Source organism: Notothenia coriiceps, unplaced genomic scaffold (genome assembly GCF_000735185.1).
Source record: "Notothenia coriiceps isolate Sejong01 unplaced genomic scaffold, NC01 NC01_scaffold00037250, whole genome shotgun sequence".
NCBI classification, from domain to species: domain Eukaryota; kingdom Metazoa; phylum Chordata; class Actinopteri; order Perciformes; family Nototheniidae; genus Notothenia; species Notothenia coriiceps.
The window spans coordinates 15,487,531-15,510,440 of record NW_011369951.1 but is presented as its reverse complement, the minus strand read 5'-3'; the positions used below and the strand labels follow the sequence as shown (position 1 = coordinate 15,510,440).

The 22,910-nt window shown below is 41.8% G+C and overlaps 1 protein-coding gene across 1 annotated transcript in view; it reads right to left on the bottom strand.

Moving 5' to 3' along the window:
- Window positions 1-22,910, bottom strand: part of LOC104967368 (CUB and sushi domain-containing protein 1-like) — a 192,487-nt gene that overhangs the window by 10,503 nt on the left and 159,074 nt on the right. The window contains 10 exon segments of the mRNA XM_010796776.1: window positions 1,935-2,114; window positions 2,254-2,365; window positions 3,868-3,941; window positions 5,158-5,264; window positions 5,864-5,930; window positions 6,051-6,224; window positions 15,557-15,736; window positions 16,719-16,895; window positions 19,966-20,151; window positions 22,220-22,396. Of these exon segments, the coding sequence (XP_010795078.1) occupies window positions 1,935-2,114; window positions 2,254-2,365; window positions 3,868-3,941; window positions 5,158-5,264; window positions 5,864-5,930; window positions 6,051-6,224; window positions 15,557-15,736; window positions 16,719-16,895; window positions 19,966-20,151; window positions 22,220-22,396 (1,434 nt within the window).

The following is a 22,910-nucleotide window of genomic DNA, read 5'->3' as shown; positions in this document are numbered from 1 at the left end:
CCTGCCACTGGGAATTTTTTCCGCACATTTCCCTAGGAGGGGGGAGTTCGCCAAGAATGTGCTTAAATGCATGAAAAACGCCAACATTTTTCAAATGGGCCTCCGGGACTTTCTCGGGGGGGGGGGGCTAATGGAAGCCTAATTAGAAATATGTCCGTAATTCCATGGAGCAAAACTCTTATTGTTCAAAATTCGTGAAGGTTTCTGAAAACTATATGTGACTAACCACACAACTAGGGGGCCGCTAGTGAGCCCCCAGTTTTTTGAAAAATTACGTGGGGGTTTTTTTTTACATTGTCGTAAAGGGCTCGTGGGACTCTGACGTGTGTCCCAAGTTTTGCGTCGAAGCCCCTCATTTTTATGCTATCGCAATTTAAAGAAAATGTATAGCGCCACGCCCCCCAAATTTGCGTTTTGTTGGGCACACTTTAAATCTCGAGTTCATAGTCACCCCGAGAGTATGGGTGTAAAGAAGAAAAAAAGGAAATTCGTCCATCCGCTTCCTTGAGTTATAAATTTGGGTGGTGTTTTTTGGCCGCCCCCTTATAGTTTTTTTCAAAATGAAAATGCTTTGGTGCTGCCTATTCTCCAGACTGGACCTGAACCTATCCACCAAAAGTCTGTGATATATGCGATACATTTTTGGGATGAGTTATGAGCATTTATTTTCTAAGCCCCGCATTTTTGCTAGCTACGGGTTTTGGCATTCATGGCGGCAATATTTATCGTGTTAACATGCTCTTTTCTACGGTTAATGTGTACTAACCCTCCGCCGATGCTGTATACGAAGGTTTGGGTGTTCAAAAATAGAAAATTGAAATTTAGCTGAGATATTTCACTGTTTTGAACATTATGCTAATTTTAGGGAAAAAAATAAAAAGGTAGGCGGGAGGCTTAGGGGGCCTCCAAGAGGATTATTTGTAGAACAGGTTCCACCCGCCGATATGCTGGGGTACAAAATTTCGGTCATTCGCGAGTTTACGGTGCGCTTTGCAATTTATTTCCGAAATGGGTTTTTCATAGGTTTGGCTGCTAGCGAGCACCTTTGGACAATTTGGAACCCATTGACTCCAGAATGGTGAATTTTTCACGGGTCCTGGCGTCCGTGCAAAATTATACAACTTTGTGAGCGTTCTAAAGCCCTCAAAAACAGGAAACGCCAGCACTATAATAAGAAGAAGAATTCCACCAATAACAATAGGTTCCTCGCACTTTGTGCTAGGACACCGTTGGGGTCCTAGCACTCCGTGCTCGGGCCCTAATAATAATAATACCACGGAGAACAATAGGTTCCTCGCACTTCGTGCTAGGACGCCGTTGGGTCCTAGCGCTCCGTGCTCGGGCCCTAAATACCACAACATTGTTATACCATTGTACATATTTACAATATATGACATCACTGAATACAGATAAGAGCAAATCATGATAATAAATAAATAAAACATTTACAATACGCACTCATACACACACCTACACATCAGTGCTGACACTGTTGGTTTTCAATGAGCCACTTTTTAATACTGTGCTTGAATGTGTAATAGGATGAGGATTCTCTTATTGGTTGTGGTATTGAATTCCATTGATGGGATGCGTGGAATGAAAAGACAGCCTGGCTGAATGCGCTTTTCCTAAATGGGATGGTGCAGTCTCCCCTAGCCGCACCTCTACTTTACTTTATCATTCATCACGGTATGCATAGCCATGGGCTCCCTGTCTTTGAGACTAGGTAGGGGCCATGAGTACGTGATTACAAATAAATAACCAAAACAAAAACATCACCCGAGCATTCATGATACGCCTGAGGGAGATTTATGAGAGCATAGCAATAATATCAGGACGATAATCTGTATTTATCTTAAACCATATGGGATTAGGACATCCAGTTAAGATTCTAGGCTCAACATTAGCTCATTTTATAGATAGGATCGGTATACCTTTACAGAGCGGAGGTTTACCCGACCATCTCCCATCACTTTTGCAGGTTCTGTGCTCTGATCCCCCGGCTAGATAGAAACCATCCTGACAGGTGTAGATCAGCGTGTATCCCAGAGTGGGCAGCTCCATGGATCGAACATCAACATTACTGGGGGTCTCCGGCTGTCTGCATGAATGAGCTGAGTGACAGGGAAGAGGAAAATAAACAGTGTTAACACTTCTTCATAGAACCAAAATACAACATTTGAACATATACATGAACAGACACTTTGATAATATTAAATAATGCCTAATTATGATAAAACTGCTATTTATTACCGATGCACTCAGGTTGAGTTCCACTCCAGGTTAGGTTTTCTAGGCATGTTCTCGTGGTAGAACCAAGGATGTGATAGTTCTTGCGGCACTTGAAGGAAATCTTACTGCCAACCTGCATAATGTAAAAGCACAATGAATAAATCTTCTTTATTTGCAGCTTCTTAAGACCTGCCACACTCAGCATGGGGTACTTGTCATTAGTTTAAAACATAAAAGCTTTTAACATTCAATTCATTGCTTATTGTTTGATTCTGACAAAACAAGAAACAAAACCAAATAATTTCTTATATAAATTCATCTCTTTTAGAGAGCATATTCTTGTTATCCTGCTCAATGTGGGTAGTAACTGTCTGTTCTCTTTGAAGAGATGGCAGAGGAAATATGAATTGTGGATAATATCCAATTATACCTCCACAAATTGAAGGATTTGCGTGTTTGCTTAAATTCCATTAACACCAAAATCTTCCATCCAACAGGTTCTTATCTGTGCTCCAGACACTCGGTCTCTCAGACAAAAAACAATGCGGCTGTTTGACATCCATGAAGTCTAACTCCCCTCTAATGGGGGGCCACTTTCCCTTACCTTTATTTCTGATGGGCATGTCATGTGTTTGATGATTTCTTGTTTTTCTATCTGATGATCTTGTAAATCTAAAGCCCCCCATTTCTCAGATCGTTTACACATTCATTCATTCATTCATTCTTTCTGCTTGCATTATTGAAACTTCTTTGGGCTTCTTGGTGCATCTTTGAAAGGCAAGCAAGTACCTTTCAACACAAGGCAATTCAAAGTGGGTTACAAAAATGAAAGACATTTAGAGCATTAGAAATAGTGCAGCGAAACACATTATGAAATGGCATTTAAAAACAGTCATTAAAAAGCAAAGAGAATAAAATAAACAAAAACAAGCTAATATATAACAAATACAAGTTACAATGCAGTGTAAGATATGAATAGTTCAATTAAAAGCAGCGGCAAATAGTAAAGTCTTAAGTCTGGATTTAAAACTAGTAAGAGTTGTATCACGTGAAAGTGGTAGACTCCCGCTGCTATTTTCTGACTTGGTATATTCATCTTTACTTTCTTATAACAGCTCCTATTCAACTTCCGATTTGAGCACAGACACCTATTTATCAACCAACTTGCAAGTTGCAAGTTGAATAGAATTGGAGGATGAAACCCTCTTTAATGGTCACACATACACACACAGCACACACAGTGAAATGTGTTATCTGCTTTGAACCCATCCTAGTACTAGGAGCAGCTATTGTACAGCGCCCGGGGAGCAATGGGAGTGGGGGGGCATCCAGTGCCTTGCTCAAGGGCACCACGGCAGGGCCCAGGAGGTGAACTGGGACCTCTCCAAGTACCAGTCCATACTCCATATTTAGGTCTGTTTGTGGACTTGAAGAGGCAACCCTATGGCTCCCAGTCCAAGCTCCTACTGACTGAGCACTGCCAGACAATCAATAATCAATTTTTTTATATTTAAAATGCATAAAATGCAGTATCTCTAAACTTGTGTCTTTTAAAAAAGGATTAACTCATACATTTAAAGTAATTAGGAGGATATACAGTAGCTTTACCAAGTGTAAGGTCAACTGGAGTCTCACCTGAAAGCCCTGGCCCATGACTGGGACCCCATAGGCCGGAGTCCCTGGGTCACGACAGCTGTTGAAGGCTGGGTCTACACACAAACATAAACATTGAGTATTTAGAGTATTATCATTTGAATGTATTGCAGTAAGATTAACATAGTGCAGCTACTAACACTTAGTCATGACAAAAAACCTTCACCTTTAGAGTAAATTGTGTCAGATAAATGTACATTGTCACAAAAGGATAATATTTCACACTGAAATGTAGGTGAAGAAAGTTATAAATTACCACAACTTTATCTGAAAATAATTATTTAATAAAAATACACTTTTCCCCTCACCTACAGCTTTGTGTACCTACACTAATGTGTAGGATACATCATATGACAATGACAAAAGCAAAACAGTCACAAGTGCAATACTGTTTAGGGAACATGGGTACCGCCATGGATATATTTTGACAGATAGTATCTGTATGACAGATAAAAGAGTTATTTACATCAGAGGAACACGACTGAGATCTGTGACCGCTGCAAAGTTGCTGCAAGGCAGCTTTCCATGTTCACTCTTACATCATTATTCAGATTTATTCTGTAATTCCACAACTTTTATTTAAAATAATCTTCATGCTTTCTGAACAGAACAACAACCACAACCCACATTTCATCTACAAAAATGAAGCGCTTTTGAAGATATAATCTTAAAGGAATCAAACGCTGACATCAAAACTACACACTTGAAGCATTGATTAGATGATATCTTTAGCTCTATCTGCACAGGAATACTAATGCTTGAATGTAAAAGAGTAAGCTCCAAAGTCTTGTTTACCAATAATCGGATTTCACAAAATGGTATTATTATATGGTATATCTTGATGAAATGTTTCTCTTTAGCACGAAACAAAATATTTCTTCTTTCTAATTATGGAAAATGTGTTATATGTAATATTTCAAATATTTACATAAACGCTATGTCAATTTATGCATGTTTTTCTGTGTGAATGCTTTGTGTTGATTACTACAATATTCAATATTTCCTTTAGAAAATTAGCATAAAAGAGCTTTGTGCTGTGAAAAAACAAGTTAGTTCACAGCAAGATTTGTTCTATATATCCGTCAAGGCAGACTCATTTCAAAGCTTAGAAATGCTTTGTAATATAACATCACAACATGACACTTCCTTTAACATGTTAGTGTATCATGTGTTGATCTGATATGCAGTCACAGTCTAAAGCTAACCATCATGGAAGTTCACTTTAAACACATAAACAGACTTGCAGTGTGTCCTTGCGGTGGTTTTAAATACCTATACAGACTGGTTGTTGGCCGCTCCAAACCCCTTCAGCCTGACAGGCTCTGGACGCAGAGCCCACCAGCAGGTAGGGCGTGTGGCAGTAGAACCGGACCTCCGCCCTGCATATCAAAACAACATTTTAATTACAAAAACCCCATAACATAACAAAACTTAAGTGAGCAGCAGTAGTACAACTGGGTTTAAAAGTTTCTACTTTATCCTTTGACGTCCAAAGAACAGGTTAGGGTGTCATATGTTCGACTTTTCTGCTCCTTACCTAACTGCCTTGTTGTTTACAACTAGACCTTTGGCCTTTATCTTTTTCTGTTCACAATCTAAAATCCACTTTGTCCTTGCAATGTTTCCGACTGACATCCAGACATGGGCGCTGAAAGAATTCTATTTTTGGAAACAATTTATTGAGTCAACATTTGACAACCACTGTGGAACAAACAACATTTCCTGAGATGGTTTCAGAAAGTAGAGTAAAGCCTCTATATTTTAAGAGATTGTGACACATTGAGACTTCAGCTGTTAACAGTATATTTATGCATCAGTTTTAGTTTACCACAAAACCACAACAAAGTTTGGGTGACAACATATCAGGTGGCATACGGTATTGGTCTATAAAAAAGCCATTTCCTTGTACAGTTAATTCAATCATGCACAGGTATTTAAATATACAAAATGCACATAATTGCTATGTCTACGCACTGACCTGTAAGAGAACATGTTCCCCTCTCTGAATCCACCTCCAGGAGAGCCAGGATCTCCACATAGGACAGCTTAAATAAAACGACGAATACAGTTAGGACCTGTTTTTAGTTCTAGTGCTAACATACTGAAAGAGGAACAATGATGTGTATCAGTTCAGGGTACTGCGTAACACAATAAAGCTAACTCACGCAAGCACTGCGGTACGTCTCCTGTCCACGTCCCGTTCCCCTCACATGTTAACACAGCAGGAGTGGACAACTGGTAACCATGGAAACAACTGTAACTAACACTCGAGGCCCATGAGTAGTCAGTTCCTTCCACTTTCCCGTGGTGCACTTGAACAGGAGGTCCACACTGGATTACTGAAACACACAAACAGGTATGTAAGGATATCATATACCGTCTATTTACACAGCTCAAAGGACAACATGGTGTTACACTTCTGGCTGAAAAGCATTTACTGTCAAAATAAGTGGACGTTGTGACCCATCGGTTTGTGGACCGGGGCTTTAAAACCTTGAGTAAGTAATTTTTTTTCAATGACATCTTATTTTCCTGGAAGCAAAAGTGACACGACAGGATGGAGCCAAGTACAAACAGAACACTGAACAGGACCATTTTATCGACCAAAACGTTTACTGTTTGCTTTGATGAACTGAAAATAAACAGTGAGAGGGGTTAAGCTCTATGACAAACACACAGAGATCACCCAAACCTAACAAAACTAATGTTAAACATGCCCTAAAGCATACAATGCTTTATCTTTTTCACTAACGTTGGAAAGGTGAAAAAGATTCTTTGGAATAGTTGTGTTGGATATTAGAGAACGCAGGTGGAAGACGCTTGCACATAGGTTTTATCACGATCTGTCCGTTGTGTTTTGTCTTGTCTAGATCTGTCTTTGGTTTCCTGTGTGTGTGTTCCCTCCTACCTGATTACCTGATTGTGTTCACCTTGTGCCCCTGTGTTTTCTCCTCCCTCCTCACCTGTGTCTTGTTTGTTTCATTAGTCTTGTGTGTGCATTTAGGTTCTGCGTTTTTCTGTTAGTCTTTGTGAGATCCTTGTTTGTTTTTTGACTGTGTTCACGGGGAAGAGCTCTGTATTTTTCTTGTGGCCTTGAAATAAAGGTATTTTCTGTTGAACCTGCGTTTGGGTCCTGCCTGCTTTGCTCAGCCCTGACAGAAACTATACAAAAATAAGTTACAAGGCACTTAATGTTCTCATACATGCAAGTGTAACATACACAGATTAACACATAGGACCGCTAAGTGTAAACAAGGCAAATATAGCTAATGCTAGCTGTGCAATAAGCATGTATAATATGTTGTACAGGCTAGTATGGCTAACGCTAGCATGTATGCTAACGCTACCTCGTATGCTAACGCAAATGATAGCGCGAATGCTAACGCATTCTCTCATTCTCTCATGTTTAAACCGTTTAAACATCTCCAAATGTCATCACATAAACACAATACATGTTACTAATCCTTACAGTGTAAGTGTAAACCATTGCTTTCTGACGGACTTGACCCTTTACTCTTCAGGTTGCAAAGGGACAATTAGTAGCAGTCGACTCATGGATGTCTACTGTCATGCTATTCAGTTCACTTTCTCCTACTTCCTGTACTCGGTTTCCTGTCTAACCTTCAGTAAAAAATTTACAAATATTTAAANGATGTCAACAATCCTGTGGGAGCCAATCAGGCAAGCAGTAGATGAGGTCAGGCAGGACCGCAGTGACAGGGTTCAGCAACGACTCGCCAATCCAGGACTCAGGATCCAGGGACTCAGGATCCAGGACTCAGGTGCAGATCCTGGACACAGGACACAGGGACTGGGGATCCAGGGGCGCGCGATCCAGGACTCAGGACCACAGCAGCAGGATCAGCCACGACTTAGGATCCGGGGTAGATAGACACGACATAGAAATTTGGGGGAAGCTGGGTTATTGGGAACCTGTGAATACACAGGTACAGACAGGAGAGGATGTCCCCTGACAGTCTAAGCCTATAGCAGCAAAACTAGGGGCTGAATCTATCAGCGCTAACTATAAGCCTTATCTAGAAAGAGGTCCTTAACTGTCTTAAACTGATTATAAAAACGGATATGGTGGTCTCCGCCGAACACCAAACTGGAAGCTGATTCCACAAAAGAGGAGCTTGATCAGAAAGGCTCTGGCTCGCCATTGTACTTTTAGGACTCAGGAACAACCAACAACCCTGCATTCTTGGAACGCAATGCACTAGTAGCAGTGCCGCACTTCCGGACAGGCAAGGGCAGGCAACTGCTTGGGGCCACGACCAGGAAGGGGCCCCCAAGAAGATAGATTAAGAAGGTCCACAGCAACCGACAACCATGAAACACCCTTTAATTTACTGCAACAACATGTCCGGGAACCCCCTCCAACGCTGTGCGTGGTTCGAGTGGGCCCTCCCAGTGAATGTTGGCCTAGGGCCCACAGACTCTAGAAAATGGCACTTGGCCTGTCACGATCTGTCTGTGTTGTGTTTTGTCTTGTCTAGATCTGTCTTTGGTTTCCTGTCTGTGTGTTCCCTCCTACCTGATTACCTGATTGTGTTCACCTTGTGCCCCTGTGTTTTCTCCTCCCTCCTCACCTGTGTCTTGTTTGTTTCATTTAGTCTTGTGTGCATTTAGGTTCTGCGTTTTTCTGTTAGTCTTTGTGAGATCCTTGTTTGTTTTTTGACTGTGTTCACGGGGAAGAGCTCTGTATTTTTCTTGTGGCCTTGAAATAAAGGTGTTTTCTGTTGAACCTGCGTGTGGGTCCTGCCTGCTTCGCTCAACCCTGACAGATGGATCTCACCAAAGATGGACCTAGCAGTGTTTTTTGAGGATGAGGTTGGCAAATTATCCTGCAAACTTTTATGTTTTCTTGGAGAGTGGATGAGGGCTAATGGTAAAGAGGCTCAGGAGGCTGCTCTTTCACGAGCACGCTGGGAAGTTGCAGATAAGCCCTGGTTAAGGAGCTCACTGCCTGAATTTTGAAGGGACTTTGTGACTCTTCCCGATAAACTGCATGCCTAGTTTAAACCTTGAGACCCTGCAACTATGGTTCTGGCTCCCGTACTCACTCCAGCTCCCATGTCCTGTTTGAGGTCCCGCAGTCACCTGTTCCGCCGGGGGGCCTGCCGACATCATGTCCTGTTCCGTTGGGGGTGCAGCCGACACCTGTTCCGTCGGGGGTCCTGCCAACTCCATGTCCCGTTTCATTGGGGCTTCCGCTGAGGGTCCTGCCAACTCCTTGTCCTGTCCCGTTGGGGGTCCCGCAGACTACTGTTCTGCCGGGGGTCCTGCCAACTCCTTGTCCTGTTTCGTTGGGGGTTCTGCTGGGAGTCCTGCCAACTCTGTGTCCTGTCCTGTTGGGGGTCCCGCCGACTACTGTTCTGCCGGGGGTCCTTCAAACCCCATGTCCAGTTCCGTTGGGGGTCCTGCCGACACCTGTCCCGCCGGGGGTCCCGCCAACACCTGTTCCGTCGGAGGTCCAGCCAGCTCCGAATCCTGTTCAGTCAGAGGTCCCGCTGCCACCAGATCCTAACACGCAGGGGGTCCCGCCTACACCATTTCCAGTTCTGTTGGGGGTCTTGCTGACGCCTCTTCCACCGACACCTTGTCCTGTTTCGATGGCGGTCCAGTCGACGCCAGCCCTTGCCCCGTCCGGGGTCTCACTGACACCAGCCCATGTTCTGTCCAGGGTTCTGTCCAAGGTCCCGTCTGTGCCTGTCCCATCGGGGGTTCTGTCTGCACCTGTCCCGACGGCTCTGTTTCCTGTCCGGCCGACACCGGTTCCTGTACCACCGGGGGTTCCGCCATTTCCAGCTCCCAGTGCTCCCGATCCCCTGTGCTCCTGCTCCGGCGATCCAGCTGACCTCGGAGGGGCCCCATCGCGGCATACGCTGTCTCCCTGCCCGTCCTCCGGAGCTGTCCCGGCGCTGCCTTCCTGCCCGGCCCCACGAGTTCCCCAGCCGCGGCTTTCACCCTCAAGCCCGGCCCTCTGAGTTCCCCAGCCGCAGCCTTCGCCCTCGAGCCCGGCCCCCTAATTTACCCCAACGAGGCCTTCACCCCTGTCTTCGGCCCCCTGAGTTTCCCCGCCGCGGACTTCCCTGCTCTGTTGCTGTTCCCCCGGGCCGTCCGCCCGAGTCCCCCTTCTCGGCCTCTGCTTTGCCCCGGGGCCGTCCGCCCGAGTCCCTCCTCCGGTCCCCCTGCACCCGCCCTGCTTGATGTTTTGGACTTTTTATTTTTAGGGACGTCTGGGATCCGTCCCTTGAGGGGGGAGGGGGGGAAATGTCACAATCTTTTGTCTTTGATTTCCTGTCTGTTTGTTCCCTCCTACCTGATTACCTGATTGTGTTCACCTTGTGCCCCTTTGTTTTATCCTCCCTCCTCACCTGTATCTTGTTTGTTTCATTAGTCTTGTGTGCATTTAGGTTCTGCGTTTTCTATTATGGCCCGTCCACACTACAGCTTCAAAAAAAGCTTGCCGGCGGGCGTGTCTGAAGCTCGACCAACAACCAATCACATGAATCTCCCGCCCCTGACACACAAGCAGCGGTTTGATTGGCTAGAGCTTGTACTGGCATATGATTTGATTGGCTGACGCTTCCACCGAAAGCTTCAGAAGCTTCAAAAGTTGAACATTGCTCAACTTTTGCAGCCTGAAACGCCAGGAAAGCTCCGCTCTGCTACCCACAATTCAGTTCGGCGAAAAGCGATGCAACGTGACGTCAACCAATTCAAAGTGAATGGGCAGACGCGTTGGAAACCGTTTTTGAAGCTGTCGAAGCTGTAGTGTGGACGGGCCGTTAGTCTTTGTGAGATCCTTGTTTGTTTTTTGACTGTTCACAGGGAAGAGCTCTGTATTCTTCTTGTGGCCTTCAAATAAACAAACACTTTTCAGGTAATGACAAATACTCCTTCAATGGGATAATTATTTGCTAATATTTGCAATTGTACCTTCAGTTGAGACTAATAACTCATCACCAAATAAGCAATCAGACTGTCACAAAACAGCAGTTTATAAATGTCCCTGGTGGATATTCAGTCCTAAGATGTGAAGGATATGAACAGACAGTTGAAACTATTTCCCCTTTGAAGAAACGATGGATCACAGGCAAAAGACAAAATACCAAAAACAACTGTCACAGTAAATTTAATAAGGGGTTTCTCTTAAGAACCCTAGATTGCACCAGGTCAAATGCAATAGATGACCTTGTTCACCACATTTAGGTTGGCTAACCTAAAGAGGTCACGATATGGACTGAGACTTTTAGGGACTTGCATTGTCTGTGGTGCATTCCTTCTTCCACACTTGTTATTGGGTGTTAACGTATACATTGTTTTCCTCAAGTCTGCTCAATTAAATGCTGGCAATGTTATAAGAGAACTTTTCCATCAACCTTAATCTTTTGAAACGCTGTCATACACTAGGGATTTAAGCGAGAAATACATATTTATAATTGAGACTCACTACGTGGGCTTGCTATTTATGTAATGTTAATGATTCATACAAACTTAAAGCTACTTTGAAAATGTCATTACGGCTGTTGTACATAACCAATGTTTATATCAACTGGTCCAGCGAATCAAATCGATTAATATAAATTACCAAAGCATCTGTTGAACACAGAATGGAATCTGTGATCATATGAAGACATACCGTTTATGCATAATGATGTTACACCAGCTGTGTGCACGTACGCAGCGGTGGATTAACGCTCAATCTGTTTCGGGCTGCAGCCTGGGGCCCTATATGTGCATGGGCTGCATCTATCCAATCAGCTGTCCCAATAAGGTCAATAAAAAAATACCGTGACCAAGATCTATTCAAGAAAATCCCTTTAATGACTAGATTTTGTAAAGTCTGTGTGTATGTTAATGCCCCCAGGAGTGTGTGCAAGCCAAGTATTATTCGTAGCATGATTTTACACATGGCTCTAAATTATATTTTTTATGGTAAAGCATAACGAGTATTAGAGGTGGGGCCACACACAGATAGTTGCTTAGGGGCCCCTGACCACCTTAAATCGGCCAATGCATGTGCGATTGCATGCACCTGTGTGCGTGTTGTACATGCAAATGTGTTGTTTTAGCAAAGAGATGGGTGCATATAACTTCATAACACCCTGATAAACATCCGAGTGTGTGTGTGTGTGCTTGTTTGAGTGTGCGTGCGCCTAACTCCCTAAGATAATGATAACCATCTGCTTGGTTTCAAACACCTAATAAAGCCAGTGTAATTCTCATCCAACCAGGAGACAGATGGTTTCATGCTTCCCTCACTCTGCTCCGATGATACAGAGTACAGTGCAAACAAGCATGCAAAGTGAGAGGCAGACCGACACAACTGCAAACAGATCCATACATGCTGTATACAGTAGAGGCAGCAATCAGCACAGACTGACATTAATAGAGGATAAAATGCAGTGATATAACCTTTATAGCTTAAGCAGAAAAATGTACTTATTCACCCCAATATGGACATCTTCAGTTCCCTCAATGTTTGACTATATATCTTATTTGGTTTTTCTCCCTCCCTCCCTATTTTGTTTTTCAGTCCCTTTTCTGCTTCTTCGTTGCATAATGACCAGTCTTTTGGATTCAGCAGTGCAATTAACAAAATTGTTTTGAACTACAAAAAATATCTTTTGTTTGTAACATTGCAGTTTCTAGGCAACTGCTGGAAGCTCTCAGCAAACTAATCAGTTGACTTATTCTGGTTTTTTGTACGTCACCAGTGTCCCGCAGAAGCTAATATCTCCCCTCAGTCATCCTCCCAGACTCAAAAAGCTTTTTCTCCAATCTACTAAGTGTTAGTCCCATTAAAAACATCCTGACACCTGCACACAAAACACTGACAAATCCTGCATGCAGTTCATCACTTTCCGTCGTGTGACTCCAGGATAAATAGCTGGTGGCTAGCCATTAGCTAATGGGGATTCCAATGAATAATTACATGTGTTTTCTAAAAACAAATCTGTAGTTAGGGATCGAACAGAACAGTCAGGTCTCTGATGCCCAAATAACTGCAATCACAGGGCTCTTTGTTGTGAATGGACTGAGTTTGCTTCAAGGCAAGGCAATTTATATAGCACCTTTCAACACAAGGCAATTCAAAGTGCTTTACAAAAAATGAAAGACATTAAAAAAATGGCATTTAAAATCAGTCATTAAAAAGAAAAGATAATAAAATAAACATTAAAAGAAAAAATACATGGATAAAAGGTACAGTGCAGTTTAAGATGTGAATATATCAATTAAAAGCAGCGGCAAAAAGAAAAGTCTTTAGTCTGGATTTAAAAGTAGTCAGAGTTGCAGCGGACCTGCAGGTTTCCAGATATTTGGAGCATAATAACTGAACGCTGCTTCTCCGTGTTTAGTTCTGACTCTGGGGACAGAAAGCTGACCAGTCCCTGAAGACCTGAGAGATCTGGATGGTTCATAATTTAACAGTAGGTCAGAAATGTATTTTGGGCCTTCACATGGCTTTTACCCCGGCTGTCTTACACGCCTACGTCACTGTGATCATTCACTCCTTCCCTTTTCCTCACCACTTCTTCTTTCCCCCTCATGTCTCCACATTCTGTTCTTTCTTACACTTTGATCCCCTTACTTCCCACTTGTTCTCAATGTCTTCTTCAAGCCCCTCTCCTCTCCTTTCTTACTCGTCTCTGTCTCAGCTCCAATCCTTTTTATATCCTCTTCCATTGCTCTCTTGGTCTACTCCCTCCATTAATGCCTCTCCTTCCCTTCGTCTCCCAGGTATATATCTTTCTTGGCTCCACTCAGCCAGCCAACACATTTGATGGGCTTAATCCCTTTTCTCACTGTGTGTTTACAGCTTTGGGGCAGGTATTGATTAGCTTTTCTTTGTTTCTCCCACCACTTGCTTCCTCTCTCACTCACTTCTCTGTCTATCTCTCCTTGTAGCTGCACTGATGGCTCATCACCTTCTCTCATTTCCTCTCTTCATTCCGCTCTTAAAAATCTCTTAAACCACTTCACAATTTCTGTGTTTCTTAATCTCTGCATTACTCTATCTTTGTGTGTTTTTTGTATCTCCTTTATTTGTTGATGTTTGTTCCACTACACCTCTTCATTCCATCAATTCTCTCCTCTCTTGATACTTCCTTTCTTTCCCCCCTAGTTCTCATCCTCATTACTTCCCATTCTAAATCTCTCCTCCTGGCTCACTTGATTTATTCTGCCTGTCGAGCTACACCTTTATAGCTTACAACTTCTTCATTCAATATGTTTCAGTGTGTGCTGGTGTGTCTGTGTAGGAGGAAGCTACTGTTCCAAAATAGGATCAAATGAAGACTTATGGATTGTTTGAAGTAGGAGAAAAAATAGGGGAGGAAAACGGGGGAACTGAACAGAAACATGTGAGCAGAACAGGAAGAGGAGGAGAAAAGAGACGAGGGGAAAACAAGGGGAAAGATACAGAAAGAGAGAGGACTTTCATCAGTTGTATCTCCACACTGTTTCTTCCCTTTAGACCTGCAGCCTAAGTCTCATTTTCTATCACCTACAGTATCTTTCACTTCTGCTGTTTCCCCCTCTCTGCATCACTCTCTGGTTCCCCCTCAGTAGCCAATCTGCCGGCTTTCTACATGTTTTCATCTCAGTTCAAAGCTTCTGCAACTGCAAGAGCCAGCAGGAGATGTTCTGTTTGTGGGAAGAAACGGCAGGGAGGATCTCAGGAAACCAGCCCTGTTCCTGTTGTTGAGCATCATCGTCTGAACTGCTAATATGGGCCGTTGGAAAACTTGGATTCATTTGATTTCAATGCGTTCGGTTTTATTTTCCCCTTTTGTGTTGGTGATAAAAAGAAGGGTTTCAGGGAATAAACCCTAACTCACCACGGTTTTATTTTAAGCAGCAATGTAAATCTTCTCTTGGCCTCTTTCTAATGTGCTGTTGAAAGTCACAGTCTCTCATTCTAGTATGCCAGCTCCCATTCAAATTGTCCCTTGTTTTTGTGGAGCTTTATTTGCTACAGTTGCACAGCTCTGTAGCAACAACTGCCATTGCTTTACTTTATTGTTTTTAACTATTAGAACTTTGCCGTTACCATGAGATTTTTAAAAAGTGAATCAATGACGCATTAATATGACAATATACGAACAATGACTATCCACATTATAATTTGTTGTTGGTATGATATTCTTGCTCATGCTATACTTACATTTTTACAGTACAATATAGTTTTGTTGTTATTGAAATAAAAGTTATTACTCTTTAAAAATACATGTGCAAATAAAATCATCATGTTTTAAAAATAAATGTAATTGCAAAATGTCTCAGTACATAACTATTTAAAAAAACAAATGTAAGGCAGTTGTTTGTAGTCTGTACAGTATATAGCATTTGTGTTTAAAAAGTGCATTATTTATTTTGATTATACATTGTGTAAGCACCTTTTAGTTTTACTTCTTAAAACACATTCAATATAAAAATAACATATAACATAATTTAATTAAATAAAGGTGAACACTACTGAATACATAATGCGTTTATGTTAAAAACAAACAAAAACAAATGATGGCTCATATAAAAACACATTTGCCAGACACAGTGTTTCCAGACATGCTACTGGACCTGTGGATCCATCCTAAACTCAAATCTTGCATTGTCCATCATTTCTTGGGAAGGAGTTATTTAGAGTGGAAGATGTTCTCACCTCTGCAGCTGGGTTTGGTCTGGTTCCAGGTTCCCTCCTTGCTGCAGCGCAGAACGCTGCGAGCAGGCGGCTCCATCAGGTGACCGGGGTTACAGCGATACGTCACTGTGCGGTTGAAACTAAAATCACTTCCTATATAGATGCCATTCGCTACTGGGCCAGGATCTCCGCAACTGATCACTAAAGGAAGGGAGAGAAAAGTGACAAGTCATAAATCAGGTTATGTTAGATGTAATCCTGCAGTGGTGCATAAGGGCTGTAACATTTTTGTACAACTAACCTTGAATTCACAACAGCCCAGAACAACATTGTTTTTACTCGCCTGCCCCTTAACTTCGACCTCCTACTCATCTGTCTTACATCCTGCCTTTTTAAAAAAAAAAAAAACGTTCCTGAAGCACGTACCAGCATGTTTTCATCCACCTCCCACCTTCTATTCCCCAAGCTTCTGTCTGGCTCTGTTTAACTTTAGAAGCTGAAATCCCAGACACAATAATATTACAAATGCATAGGTCTGTACCTGCACAGCAGCGGGTTGCACAGTCCATGCAAAATGTATACTACCCTTGGATCCTTTACTAAAACACCACTATTGATGCACCAGAGGTGGAAGAAGTACTCACTTAAGTAATGGTCCTATACTCAAAATGTTACAATGTTATAAAATGTTATAAAAAAAGATAGCAAAAATCTTACAATGTTACATACTCAGTCTTAAAAAGTGTTATGTTATGGTAGAATGTCATATCATTCAGTTTTGTCACAACAAGTTCGGCAATATAGGGGCAATTTAGGCAGTTGGTTGTATATAACTGCATATTATCATATAAGTTAATACGTGTTTGTGATGTGAAAATAAACTACACATAAGATAAATGCAGTGCAATAGAGATTACAATATTTCCGTCTATAATTGAGACAAGTTAAAGTATAAACTAGATGGAGTTTGAGCGCAAAATGGTACTTAAATACAGTACTTAAATACAGTACTTTAATAAATTAAAAAACTGTTGTTACATTTTATGGATAACCAATACTGATGCTAATTGACTGTCATAGTAATGAACATCTTTTGTAATATTGACTGCACCGGCTGCTGTAACCACTGATAATAACAACACACATAGTAACAGTAGAAGCAATGATATTATATCTATCCTACCTGCGCAGTCTGGGGGTTGTCCTGTCCATGTCCCATTGGTTGTGCAGTGTCTGTTGGTCAGACCTGATGTTTTGAAGCCGTCCCAGCATGCATAAGCTACCGAGCTGCCGAAGGTGACGCCATCATTTACGACTATTCTGCCGTGTGCTGGAGTGCCAGGGTTACCACAGGATACAGCTGAGAATTGAGGAAATATTAAACAGCGGGGATTAATCATGGTGATGATATCAGTGTGAGCAATGCTGTCACTCAAGGATCAGCTGTAGGCTGCAATAATGAGCGTAGCACTGGAGTCAGCTGGAAAAAACATAAAATATGTCTTTGAGGCAGTGAGGCTGATTAACAACTAAAGGGTGTTGGATTGATTCCCAGCTCTGAATGGCAGCTGTACAGTATTCCAGTTGTGTGCTAGAGGCTTTCAGGAGGCTGGTAATTCATCTACACACCCCCCCAGGGAGTTCCTGGCATTTTTGAAAATAGTATGGGATGGCCCAGAAATGGTCTTTCATGTCGGTCAGAGGTAAAGTAATAATCTGTACCATGTTTCTATTGATTACATTGTTGAATGAGGATTCTTTATTGAAATTGACACTTACTGTAGAAAAAACAAATACCCATATTGATTGCTGGCCTACCAGCAGCCAAAAGACATGGTCCATCTACATCAGCAGATGGACCATGACTATTTGCAGAGACAATGATAGTTCCCTCATAGTTTTTGATATTATTTACACTGAACAGTCTGCTGCAAGGACATTTGGTGAAAAACGAAATAATGTGAATATTTCAGTTAATGCTGTTCAAATCAAAAAGAGCAACTTTAGGTCATTGTAAAATAACTATTTTTGGAGGTCTCCTACTAAATAAAGTAGCAATTTATACATTTATGTATAATGATAGTTTTTTGTGCTGAGTTGTTCCGTAGTCCTTGGTTTGTATCTGTGCCAAATGCTGGGGTCTAAATCCACCGTTAGCTTTCTTTGTTTTTGAACCACTCCTGATCTGGTGGATTGAAAGACAAAACTGTCTTGAAGGACACAAGAATGCACATGGCTATGGAGTGTCTTGTCCAAAATAGTGATTCATCGATCTTTAGTTTGCTGGCACAGCACATTAACAGCAGAGACAGGGATAAGCAAGCAACCAAAGCACATTTCACTAATAAGATCATGACAACTGACAGCGGCTTAACAATCAAACACCTATTGACGGGATTCATTAGTTAGAGCCCTTAAAAGCTCTGTCCAAGTGTGTGTGAGTGTGTAGGTGGTGCACATAATGTACATCTACGGCAGTGTAATCAGTATCCACACTGTGAGTAAAGGTCTGTGTACGTGTGTGTGTGTGTGTGTGTGTGTGTGTGTGTGTGTGTGTGTGTGTGTGTGTGTGTGTGTGTGTGTGTGTGTGTATGGATTTCTTTGTGTTTGTGTCTCAGTGATAGATGCTTCATCCTTTCTGAATCAGCCACTATTAGCTTAATGAAAAACAGCTGTAGGCAGACATAAATAATTAGGTACACAAACAGACCCTGGCGCACACACAAAGAGAGACACACACCTCTAAGGTAAGGCCAGAGGGCTACATTTTTGAGAGTTTAAAACTACAACAATAATTTAATCCACAGAAAAATAATTGTCAACCGTTTTTGCTCAACTTCAAAGAGTCTGTTTTTACCCTAAAAAATAATATATTTCTTGCTCTCATTACATTGATATTAAATCAAAAAGCATATATTTGGGTTTTATACTGACATTACAAGACATTCAAGAATAGCATTCTCAGACATTTTATGGACCAAATGCTTAATCTAGAAAGAACATCATAAGATTAATGACTATAAAAGCATGAATTGTTGGTTCCCCTAAAAAGGTTTAAACTAAAGATGCCAAATATATTTGTCAATGTTAATTCAGTGACTGCTGATTTCTCTCATCTAAGTGAGTGTGGTCTTTATGCTTCACAGCACACACAGTACTTACTATATTTAGTAAACTGCTGGTGTTTAGGTCACCTACAGTAATGCAGAAGAGCACACTGACACATATGACTCACTCTTCCTCCCCCCACCCACTTAAATGACTGCCTGTTTATCTTTATCTAACTGAATCTAAAATCTGCATCAGAGTGCGATGAAGCTAAATTACAGCGGTGCTTTCCTCATCCACCCTAACATAGTTGGGGATGGGGAAGGTAACACGGGCAGCAGCTTAGTATTCTAGTGTCCCTACAGCACTATGGGGACCCACTTTAAATTTCCCCCTAAACTCCCATGGGTTTAAAGAGTGTCTTTGAAAACTGCTGTTGTATAGGACGCACTTTATTATCACAGCGCTGTGGAAGATCCAGTTCAGTAAGGGAGGAGTGGCACCCTTCAATCCGTCGTATATGGGCCACACAGATTTAAACATGCGAACACTCGTGAACTGAAATCTCTTTTTTTCTACAAACTGCTAGTGCTATAAACCTCCTACATATGTGGACTTTTCCTTTCGAAAGATAATTGCAAATTTGGTCAACATATTAGATCACCATTTAATTTTAAAAGTGTGTGTAACATTCATAAAAAATAGGGACAGAGGACAGATAAAACTGTATGTATTCTACTCTCTTTATGAATGTCATCCATCTGAATGCATGCATATAAGCAATGTGTAATCTTTGCTCACGATACTGTACATTGGGTACAATGTGGTGGGCAGTGTATGTAACATACTTTAAGCTACGTTTGGTAATGGATTATTTACTTACTGTCACCAGCATGCCAAGTACCCTGATTCTCTAAGAAAAGATTAAGCTGTTTAACTTAGCTCTGCTGATTTATTTTCCCATAAAATGCTGAATAATTAATTCCATATGCCACAAATACACAAAATATGTTCTGCTTAATTTTACAGCAATGTTTATTTTTATATAGCAATGTTTTATAGAATCTGGGTTGGGACCCAAAGGTAACGTCAAATAAGACAGGGATTAGTTGGTATATGACGTTTTCTAAACAGACATATCAAATGTTGCCAAATCAAGTCCCTTGGGTGAAACAGGCAGCAGTTTTTTAAATATTAAACATGACTAATGAAGGATGTATATAAATGGAATATCAGACTGAAACTCAATGCTTTAACATTCAATACTACAGAATCAAGTGCAATGATGTATTTCAATTTATTAAAATAAAGGTGATTTGTTTGATGCTAGGAGAGTGAGTTGCAGTAAGGGTGTATAGAGACACATTGACACGCTTCCCCACCTTGGCAGACAGGCTGTGTGCCGCTCCAAGTCCCGTTGTGTAGGCAGGTCCTCTCGGCTGAGCCAATCAGATTATATCCCGCCTCGCAGCTGAAACGCAGCAGGCTCTTGGTTTTAAATTCCTCGCCTCCTAGACGGGCGCCGTGGGGAGGCATCCCCGGGTCGCCACAGATTCCTGGACTTACACCTATAGCAGCGAGAGACATTAAGTACATAAAGTGACTCAGTCTTACACACTCGTGAAGTGACACATACACATATACATTAAATGCACATACCCACACATGGAAAACTTTGAAGAACTGCACTTTGCATTTAGGCTATACTAAATTGTTCTAGCATTAAAAGCACTGAGCGTGTCACAATTTTAGCGGCTTAAATTCCACCGGTAGGGATTTGAGAGTTTAACAGGGTACAGCTCCAAATGCAGCGTCTTGCATCTCAATGAGGTCCTCAGCTGCAGAATGGATTCTGCCCTGCTGAGCGTTCATTTTTGAGGCGTGCAGAGTAAGCTTATTGCATTTCAGCTATTGGGACAGTTGATGCTGAGTTTGGAAATGATCAGTTGTAGTGTTTTCGTGTTGTGGGATCTGTGTAAGCCGACTGCAAAGCAGCACTTGCAGCCTGGGAAGTAAACCAGGACTCATCGCCTCATTCCCCTGCCTCTTGTTACACATGCAGCTCAAGCCTGCTCACTTGTAGAAGAGTAGATTGCTCAGATTACACTAGTTATACATGTTTGTTCTCTGTATTTTTAAATGAAGTGATAATAACGACACATGCTACTTTCTCAAGATTACTAGCATAAGCAGAATGGTGAAATCTGTCACAAACACCAGCAGGGAAATGACTGGAGTTAACGCTGTGGAAAATAGTTGAAATGATTTCTCCCTACAGTATGTCTTATGTAAGTGGGACAGAGATGATTTTGTGGAGCAATGTACAAAGAAGGGCAGCATGTTCATAGAGAGCCTAGTTTTCAGTGAGCTGTAAGTAATTATAATCAAAGATAAAAACAACTTGCTACAGTTTGTCAGTGAATGGTTGAATGGATTTTAAATGATAATGTTTCTTCTGGTATGTTATGTTATTAATGTCTAGAATTAGGGCAAGTCTTGTCCTGTAACACATGCTCGTTCGGCCAACAGTGGCAGATCTAGGGAAATATGTATTGGGGTGGAAAGAGTGTGCCATAGAGTTGGATTCATTCCTGTTTTCCCATCATTATGTTACCTAATGTTGCCATAACAGATCAAATGATTGCGTTAAATAAATTGCCGCCGCATTGTTGACTTGTTTGGGACTCTCGAATATTAACATGTTTGTTTGCAGAATGAGCAGTTTAGGGATGTTGGTGGCTGCAGGCAAAAGTGACAGTCGTAATTCTGCTGAATATTTAAGTTTAGTCAGGCTTAGTCCCTCCGAACATAACAAAGCACAAGTTACTAAACAGGATAAGCTTCAACAAAGCCTAATAACATTGTAGAAGACTGGGGTAGTAGGCATTTGTTGTGCATTATGTATGCCTACCACCCCAGATTTGGACTACAGAGCCATTTTATTGTGAGGCCAACATGAAGAATGACCTTTGGCTAGAGTAGGTAGTAGCCTCGTTGAAAGTCTACCGCTGTTTTCATATAAATGCAGTACATCACACCCACTGATCTAACATCAAAGGCCAATCCAGTTGAAGAAGTGTGTGCTGAAATGTATATGGAAATCTGAGTCACACAGGGACATGTCTGTCGATCATATTTTACTTCTCTGCTCCTGTTAGTACCTGCTATTGTTGCTGGAGAAACAACAATCTGAAAACATCTTTGTCCAGACTTGCCTGTGTGATATGCCTCGTGCTTGTTGCACCAGATTGGATGAATCTATTTTCTGACAGCTGAAACCATTTTTTGAACTAAAACCATTTTTCTTTAAAGCAGCAAGTTTTAGTTGTTCTTTTGTAGTTTGTATATCTGTTGAGCTTAATCTGGCAATTAGTTTTCTTGATGTACATATATTTGTTTATTTTCTTCGAGCATTTACATTTTTTCACAAACTAAACTCTCCAATATCGATGCCATTGATTTTGAAGGGTGTGTTTGCTGGATTATCACTTTAGATTTAAAATCACAATCAAACATGTCTCCCATTTTATGACAGCCTGTAGGATTATGCATGACAAAGTAAAATACTTTTCTACGCTTTGCTTTTCCACCAGCTGAAAACTGTGCCTCCCGACCAGTGGACCATTGTGCCTTTACCAGTGCAGTATGGCGGCGCTCCGCTCCACGTGGTGTCTTCCTGACAGTGACGAGAAGCGTTGCCCACCAGCACCCCTGCAGGCAGACAGGAGTACTGCAGCACTGAACCGTACGTCCAACTGTGAGTCCCAGATATTACCGCATTAGGGGGTACACCCGGGTCGCCACAGGAAATAGCTACAGAGAGATTGAAAGAGAGTGTTAGAGTGTGTGTGTGCGAGACTGGGTCCAAGTATAGATTCCAGATACTACTGCATTAGGTGGTGCAGCTGTGTCTTGGCAGGAGACAGCCAGAGGGAGAGGGTGACAGCAAGGATGGGATGGAAATAACACTGGGTCTGCGTTGTTTTTGTGTACGTGTGTGTGTGTTGGTGTCAAAGTACACACTCAGCAAAAAGCAACAAAAACTTCAACAACAATACAATCTCGCTTGTTTTTTACTGCATGCATATTCATTAAGTGTGGAAAGAAACCCTTTTCTCTTACAATTACTTTTTTTTTTATCTTTTCAGATTAAAACAAATGTCATATGTAAAAATATGTTTACACTCGGTTGTTTGTCTACCCCTTTGTCTACAGTGGGAACATTTGACATGCAAAAAAGGTCCCCAGGTTGGAATCAAACCGAGGACGGTTATATTGTAACATTTGACAAGGCATAAAAATGATGCACCAAATGGTTAGGGTGCAT